Source organism: Triticum dicoccoides, chromosome 6B (assembly GCF_002162155.2).
Source record: "Triticum dicoccoides isolate Atlit2015 ecotype Zavitan chromosome 6B, WEW_v2.0, whole genome shotgun sequence".
In the NCBI taxonomy this organism is placed as follows: Eukaryota; Viridiplantae; Streptophyta; class Magnoliopsida; order Poales; family Poaceae; genus Triticum; species Triticum dicoccoides.
This window is the reverse complement of record NC_041391.1, coordinates 83,877,240-83,886,132: the sequence shown is the minus strand read 5'-3', so window position 1 is coordinate 83,886,132 and position 8,893 is coordinate 83,877,240. Positions and strand designations below refer to the sequence as shown.

Sequence of the window (8,893 nt, the reverse complement as noted above, 5' to 3'; positions counted from 1 at the left end):
GAGGACTTGATGCATGCCCTAGTCCATTGTTCCCATGCGAGAGGTTTGTTGGTGCAATATTTGCCCTCTTGTGTTTGATTGTTGACAAAAACAGGCATGGACTGATTTGTTTGCTAGTGCAAACAGAGAGAAATAGTCCATGCATAACCAAAGAGAATGTTGTCTTTGGTGCCAAGTTCGAGGAACTTCATCGAAGAATATCTAGGTTGCAGAGAAGAATGAACTACACCCGTTGAAGTACATGTAGGCGAGAAGATTGATATGAAGGAGTTAACCCAATCAAAGATTTATTGCTGACGTGAAGCAATCGGTTCGGAGATTATGTCCAAAGAAAATGACTACAGTGTATGGAAGTCGAAGATAAAGTGAAGACGTATTACTCATTTCGTTGTTCTTCTTCCGTTTATTTGAGTCATAGGACCTCCGTACTATTAAGAGGGGTATAGGTTCTAGAATCTTAGATCCGTTGTGATGCTTAGCCCAAAACCTATGCAAGACCGAGAGAAATCTCTTTATGTTTCAAATGATTATCTGTCAACAGTAGATGTTGTTCTTTATGCTGAAGGAGATATCTTTCGAACTATGGAGTTAGCATTTCTTACTCCGCAAGTAACGTTATCGTTGTGCTAAATTTCTGACCGTTGGACTTGCGTCGTTCGGCCAATGGCTGCACTACATGTACAATTTTGTTATTTCCCTTCAGGGAAGGATGCGGCTATAAATAGTCACCCCGCTCCAACATTGTCCGTTAGCTCCTCCGCTTAAGATTTCTGAGAAGATTGATTGAGCATCCTGCTACTTCTTGAGCTTGCGTTGTTTTCCTTCGAAGAGGAAAGGGTGATGCAGCACATTAGCGTAAGTATTTCCCTCAGCTTTTGAGAACCAAGTTATCAATCCAGTAGGATACCACGCGCGAGTCCCTCGTACCTACACAAACAAATAAGAATTCAGGACCCCGACTCAATGCCACATCGATCTAGCATGTAACACCTCATATCACTTTGCGGCCTCACGCACGGTATCCCCACGGGTGTCGTCTTACCTTTGCCCGGGACCGTTTGCGCCTTTTGGCACACGTATATGATAGTGTCGCTAGCATCCATATGATAAGGAGCCCGGGCTGACATGGCTAGTCGTAAACCCAAAGTGGCACAAACTTACAGGGACAGGCATCCATGACCCAGCATCGAACGTGTCGGTCATCAGCGAGTGAATCCAGGCTGTAGCACTGGGCTAACAGGACTCCGGTGAACCGGGCTGTAGCGGGCTAACAGGACTCCGGTATTCATCGCGTGACATTTTCCCGAAGGGACAGACACAGGAACGAAGAAGGACACATGCCGTCCGGCCTAAGTGTTCCGGAGCAGTAGCACGCTACCATGGCTCAGTGGAATCACTACGAGACATTTCCCGGTAAGAGAGGCCACTAAGGATAAACAACTAGATAGTCAGATCCCACACATAGCAATACACATTACACGTACGCATAACATGCAAGCATGTGCTGTACAACATGGCATCACAGCATAACTCAACAACTCATATGGATAAGGCTCAAAGAGCCATCATAGCATTTATTGCAAACAGGGGTCGCAAGACCCATCATACAGAGCATACAAGCAATAAGCGGAAGCATTACATGTCTGGGTACAGACATCTACAAATGAAAGAGGCTGAAGAGCCTGACTAACTACAACATCCGATCAAGATCGCAGCTGAGGTACAAGCTACTTATTGAAGTCCACGAGAACACTAGTAAGACCGAAGTCTCCGCTGCAAAAACATAAATAAAGCAACATGAGTACAAAGGTACTCAGCAAGACTTACATCAGATCCTATCATACATGCATTTGTATCAAGAGGGTAATGTGGGGTTTAGTTGCAGCAAGCCAGCTTTGACTCTGTGGCTATCCTGTTCTACGACTACCAGAACTTCTTTGAGGTGATATGGCGCACACGAGTCCACTAATCACCACACAATACACTACTATGGATTCATCCCCGTCTCCCTACGAGAAGGCCATCCATAGCACTCACACTTGTCTTGAGCATTTTAGAGTATCCACTTCAAGTTGTCTATGTACCATGTAAGCATCCAAGAAGTCCATATCCGCGGACCCGGCTATTCGAATAGATCATGTTAACCCTGCAGGGGTGTACTTCTTCACACACGCTCTCGCCACTTACCACCATGTACACGTCGTGTATCTCAGCAACCTTCAAGCGGAAGCCTGGCGAGGGAGTCGGCCACGACCTGACTAACCACACAAGACTCTAGCCCAGGTTTATCGCCTATTCGGGTTCCATCCGCAAGGAGATCCGGCCGGGGTGTCGCTCACGGCCCCAAACGATGTGAGCAGGGTTCCCAAGCCCACCATCCGGGTGCCACTTGGTACACCGTGCCACTGTGCCTAGTCTGTCCCAAGCCCACCTGGCCGGGTGCCACTTGGTAGACTACTAACACTACCTACAAACACCAGAAACTAGTTGCGACTCCTGGACAGAGGTCAAGTTGGTTAATAAGTCGAGAGGACTTGGAGCGCCCGGAGCCCAATGTGTGGTAGTATCGAGTCATTGGACAACATACATAGAACTCAGTGCTTAAGGACGGTTCCAGTGAGACAACCCACCATGTACTCCTACATGGCCTCTCACCGCTACCTTTACCAAATCGTGTTCACACACTTAACTCTCAGCACCAGAACAACTCATAACACTCCAATTCATTCCCAATGAATCAGACCTGACACAACTCTAAGCAATAGCAGGCATAGCATGGTAGGAACAAAACATGGGCTCAATCAACTCCTACACATGCTAGTGGGTTTCAACTATTTACTGTGGCAATGACAGGTCATGCAGAGGAATGGGTTCAACTACCGCAGCACAAAGTAGCAGATGAATCGTTGTTGTCCTAATGCAATAACTGAGAGCAGGAGCGAGAGAGTAGGGTTGTATCGGAATGAACAAGGGGGTTTGCTTGCCTGGTAGATCAACAAGGGAGGCACTGCTTCAGAGACAGGTACTCTGGAACGGTCTCCGGAGCAAGACCTATCGAGAAGGAACGGTGCCAACAATCAATACACAAGCATATGCAACAATATGATGCATGAACATGGCATGAAGATGTGATGCTGTTTGAGCTAATGCAACTAGTATTCATTTGGTTTGAAGTCCATTTGAACCAAAAGCTCAAATGCACCTCCAAAATAAGCTCTTATATATGCCATAATGTGTTTTCTAATATACAGCATGTATAAGTTGGTTTGTCATGCATGAAACTAGTACATATGGAAAGATTGCATTTTTCTGATAATTTTTCATATATAAATTATTTCAATCTGAGCTACGGTTGAATTTATATGAATTTTTGAAGTTTAAATCATTTTCTGAAATTTCCTGATTAATTTAAATCCAGAAAATGAATAAATGCATCAGCCTGACGTCAGCGTGACGTCAGCGGGTCAACGGCCAGGTCCAGGTCAAACCTGACCAGTGGGACCCATGTGTCAGTGACTGTGGCTAACCTTAATTAAGTTAAACTTAAACTTGTTTAATTAACGGGGCTGGCCCCACGCGTCAGTGACACAGGGTGGTCAAACCCTGGTCAGCCAGGGTCAAACCCAGTCAACCGGGGCTAACCCCACCGGCGACTTGACGCCGGCGAGGCCAGACGCGGCGGCGGGCTGCGGAAATCGCCCTCCGGCGACCAAAGGCGTGGCGGAGACCACCTACGCGATGCCCAGGCTCGCGCGCATCCATTGGTTCCCGCGGGAGGCCGTGGGGTGGACGGAGGCGACGGCGGCATCGACCTCGGCGGCTGCCGGAGTTCGGCCGAGGAGGAGGTCGAGTCAACGGGCTGCAGAACACATGGCTCTTGCCTCCTAAGGCCTCTACGCGAGCTCAAAAGGCCGTTGGGCATGGTGGGGTGGCCCTGGGGTTGCCGGAATGTCACCGGCGACGAGCTCGAGCGGAGGTGAGCTTCGGCTCGTGCAGTCAAGGGGGCTAGAGGGCGCAGAAGGCCAGGGGAGAAGGGGGAGAAGATGGCGGGGCTCACAGCGGGCTCGCAGGGTTGCTCGGTGTGGCCGGGAACGCGCTGGAGACGGCGGAGCGGCGAAGACGATCTGCGGCGGCCAGAGGCGAAGACGATGGCGATGGCGGCGCTCCAGGGCGTCCGGCGCCGTGCGTCTCGTAGCGGCGGAGCGCGTGGACACGACGGAGGGACGAGGGGGAGGCAGTGGCCGCGGCAACGGCGAGCGGTGGCGTCGGCTGCGCTCGGGTGCGTGCGAGAGAGGGTGACAGAGGAGAGGACGAGGGCGAGGGAGAGTGGGAGAGAGGTCGGGGTGGCTGCGTGGCGTCTCCGGGGCATCCAGACGAGGAGGGGAGAGGGCAGGCAGGCAGGGAGGCTGGTGGCGTGGCGCGGTGGAGCGCACGCGCGTCGGGCACGCGCCCATCCCCCTGTCGAGGACGAAGACGACAGAGGAGGGCCAGTGGGCTGGGCCGGCGCTGGCTGCAGCTGGGCTGCACCGGGAGGAGGCCCAGGTAAGGTTCCTCTTTTATTTCTGTTTTCTGTTATTTGTTTTGATTTAGTTTAAAATACTAAACCATTTTATTTACTTATGCCGAATTTTGCAGGGGCTAGTGGCATTATTCCGGAGCTCCCCAACAAGTGGCATAATTTTTGGACATATATTAATATATATAACTAATATATTTCCAATGCAAATATTTATGCATTAATTCCAAATGTCCAAAATAAATACTTGTGATCTCCTAAAAATATTGGTTTGATTTTTATCTCTGTCCAATATTTTCAGAGGGTAACATGAGCATTTTCTAGGACCCTTTTGGAGCAATTTTTATTTGGGTCATTTCTAGAAATGATTCTGAGGGTTTCCCAAGTCCTCATTTCAAATTTAAATGGTATTTAAACATGATGCACAAATGACTAGCTAGTCTAGGTCATACCAGACTAGGGATGTGACAAAGAACCTTGCAACCAATGTGATAAAGGGGTTGTCAATCCCTTCACGATCACTTGCAAAAGTGAGATCTGATAAAGATGATAAGATAATATTTTTGGTATTTTTGATATGTAGATTGAAAGTAAAGATTGCAAAACAAAAGTAAAGTAAAGATAAATAGTTGATGGAAGATTAATATGATGAAGATAGACCGGGGGCCATAGGTTTCACTAGTGGCTTCTCTCAAGATAGCAGATTTCTACGGTAGGTGAACAAATTATTGTCGAGCAATTGATAGAAAAGCGCATAGTTATGAGAATATCTAGGCATGATCATTGTATATAGGCATCACGTCCATGACAAGTAGACCGAAACGATTCTGCATCTACTACTATTACTCCACACATCGACCGCTATCCAACATGCATCTAGAGTATTAAGTTCACAAGAAAAGAGTAACACCTTATGCAAGATGACATGATGTAGAGGGATAAACTCAAGCAATATGATATAAACCCCATCTTTTTATCCTCGATGGTAACAATACAATACATGCCTTGCTGCCCCTACTGTCAGTGGGAAAGGACACCGCAAGATTGAACCCAAAGCCAAGCACTTCTCCCATTGCAAGAACTACCAATCTAGTAGGCCAAACCAAACTGATAATTCGAAGAGACTTGCAAAGATATTTAAATCATGCATAAAAGATTTCAGACAAGAATCAAATATTGTTCATAGATAATCTTGATCATAAACCCACAATTAATCGGATCTCGACAAACACACCGCAAAAAGAATTATATCGAATAGATCTCCAAGAAGATCGAGGAGAACTTTTTATTGAGATCCAAAGAGAGAGAAGAAGCCATCTAGCTAATAACTATGGACCTGAAGGTCTGTGGTAAACTACTCACAACTCATCGAAGAGGCTATGGTGTTGATGTAGATGCCCTCCGTGATCGAAGCCCCCTCCGGTGGAGATCCGGAACAGGCCCCAAGATGGGATCTCACGGGTACAGAAGGTTGCGGCGGTGGAATTAGGGTTTCGTGGTGCTCCTTGATAGTTTCAAGGTACGTAGGTATATATAGGCTCAAGAGGGACGTCGGGGAAGCAATAGGGGGCCCACGAGGGTGGGGGCGCACCTCCTGCCCTCGTGGCCGCCTCGTTCGCTTCCTGACGTGTACTCCAAGTCTTCTGTGTTGCAATTGTTCCAAAAATGACTCTCCCGAAGGTTTCATTCCGTTTGGACTCCGTTTGATATTCCTTTCTGTGAAACACTGAAATAGGCAAAAAAAAACGGCAATTTGCACTGGGCCTTGGGTTAGTAGGTTAGTTCCAAAAATAATATAAAAGTATATAATAAAGTCCATTAAACATCCAAAACTGATAATATAATAGCATGGAACAATCAAAAATTATAGATACGTTGGAGACGCATCACATCCCTTCTCCGAGTGATTTGAATTTAAGATCCATCGAGAGAAAAATCAAGAGCCGAGACTTAGACAGTGGTTGAGCATCATAATATTTCTGAGTTAGAGTTCTTGTACCTATTTCTCTTGAGAGCTGCACACTCTCTAGACGGATAGGTGTCGGCTCGAGTGTTGAAGAGTTGTTGTCTTCACCGAGCAAGTTCTTCAGCAACCAAGAGTCATTGTGGCTTGCAAAGAAGAAGGTTTGGAGATCGCCGACAAGTATCTACCATAAGTGAAATCAACTGGAGTCTGACCAACTCCGAGTTGAAGAAGAATAGGGCGAAGAGAGTTTATCTTCTGTGTTAAATCACAAACCCCTCCAACCAGACGTAGTCCTTTGGCGACGAACTGGTCTACCAAATCAACTGTCACCATCGAGTACCACTGGTCCACTCTACTTTACTGCTTTACGTACTATAGTTTTCATCCGTGCTATGTAATGAAAGTTTATCGAGTAGCGTTGGTCCTCGACCCGCGCTGCTGCTATGGCCAGCCCGTGGGGGCACGGCGGGGCACACATAGTAGTAGCTCTTATGTGATAGGCCCACGCTACTACTAAAGACCTCCTGCAGTGCGTACACTAAGCCCGCGCTACTGCTAAATAACAGTGGCGCGGCGCATTAACCCTATACCTATAAGCTATTTCCTAGTAGTGTTATTACAACAACTTTTGTCTATTTAGTTTGTACTTTCTGAAAAAGGCATTCTTTTCACACTACACTTGACATGAGTGTGTACTGTCAACTATAAAGTACTGTATATGTGTGTGTTTTTAATGCCTGATTGTTTACTTCGAGGTAGGAGGACATGCTCCCGTGCTCAACTAAAGTTACCGCTGCCGCATATTTGATATATACCCATCGCCCTCAGCTGCCTTGGCCGGATCTACTGAACTTGTAGTACCTAATGGCGCTGCGCTCTCTTTTGAGAAATATGCCGGTCCTTGGTGCTATCAGGCGGCCTGTCAAGCCGCTGTCGTCGGTGGTGGGTTCTGTGCTCATACCCAATGATCTTCATGTAAGTAACAGTATTTCTCTAGTATGTAAGTTCAGTTCGAAACCAGCTTAGATCTGATCCGGCGCTGCGATCTGTGCTCATGCCCAATGATCTTCTTGTATGTAACAGTATTTCGTAAGTTCAGCTCGAAACCAGCTTAGATCTGAACCTCCCGCGGTGCGGTTTGATTCACTTAAATTCGACTTTATGGATCTTGCTAGTCTCCTTACGAGTTTCTTTGCGAATTTTCTGTTCAGGATTCCTTTTATTCCGAAGAAGTGCTGACAAGACAGAGGGAGAAAGTAAATCGTCTGCTCATGGACTATAACAACATGCACCAGAAGCTAAACCAAGACATGGATGCTTTTCTTGAGTCTGTAAGGTACAAACGATATTACTAGCGCTGTAAAGATTGTAGATACGACTCAACAACAAGCTTCGTGAATTAAGCTAGTTCTACTCTTTTTTTTATTTGGCAATTTGAGATTTGCTTTTACCACGCTTGCAACGTGGTAAGCTAGTTCTACTTAACAAGAAAGACAAAATCTTCATTTCAAAGCTTATCTAATAGAGTTGCCCTCACATGTGCAGGCGTGATTCCAATGAATTATCAAGGTCACAACATATAGTTGATATATTTGAAAATACAATTCATGTTATTTTCTTTGGCGTCCCAGTAGTTTTATTGACGATTGGTATAAAGTATGAGATTGATATCTTCGAGTATCTCCCTTTGAGCCCTTGGAGGTTGAAGGACTTATGGTTTTGATGATGTCGGTCTTTGACCGTGGCCTGGACAGCTTTCCCCTCCGTATCTCTAAGGAAATTCAAATTCTCCATTATGTATTTCGTTTTGAGGATGTTCCAAGATTTTTTTTCCGCATGATTGTGTGTAGAACTGATGTCCATCTGTTAAACCCTCGGAGGTGGAAAAAGTGATGGCTTTGATGATGTCGGTCTTTGACCGTGGCCTAGACAGCTTTCCCCTCCTTATCTTTACGGAAATTCCGATTCTCCATTAAGGAATTCGTTGTGAGGACGTTCCTATATTTGTTTATCCATATGATTGTGCGTACAACTGATGTCCGTCCATTAGGCCCTCGAAGCTGGAAGCAGCTACCAACATTATTAGCCGTCCGATGGCCCACATCTCATGTCCGAACCACTTCTGGCGTCAAGCATGCGGCCTGCTCTGCATGTCTAGACCTCCGATGCCACGATTCGCACAGGGGATAGCTGACTTGGGCCGCCCCATTTGCGATAGCGCGCGGTGAAAAACAAAACGAGAGCACTAGATGGGAATCGAAGCCGCGACGAGCGACAGCCAGGCCTGCGCTGCTAGTCAGTGCGACAGGCTGACTTTAGTGCAAGTTTAACAGCATGACACTTAAAGAAACGAACAACAGCAGCGGCAAAACTTAATGAACAACTCGCAAAGTTCAGAAAAAAAATATGCA

The 8,893-nt window shown here is 46.6% G+C and overlaps 1 protein-coding gene across 1 annotated transcript; it reads left to right on the top strand.

The window, feature by feature from the left end:
* The first annotated feature begins 7,298 nt into the window (after positions 1-7,298).
* Positions 7,299-8,464, top strand: LOC119326817. Its single transcript, XM_037600419.1, has 3 exons — positions 7,299-7,457; positions 7,694-7,818; positions 8,028-8,464. Exons 1-3 carry the CDS (start codon positions 7,347-7,349, stop codon positions 8,203-8,205), a joined length of 414 nt encoding a protein of 137 aa, XP_037456316.1. The 5' UTR covers positions 7,299-7,346; the 3' UTR covers positions 8,206-8,464.
* Positions 8,465-8,893: the final 429 nt, after the last annotated feature.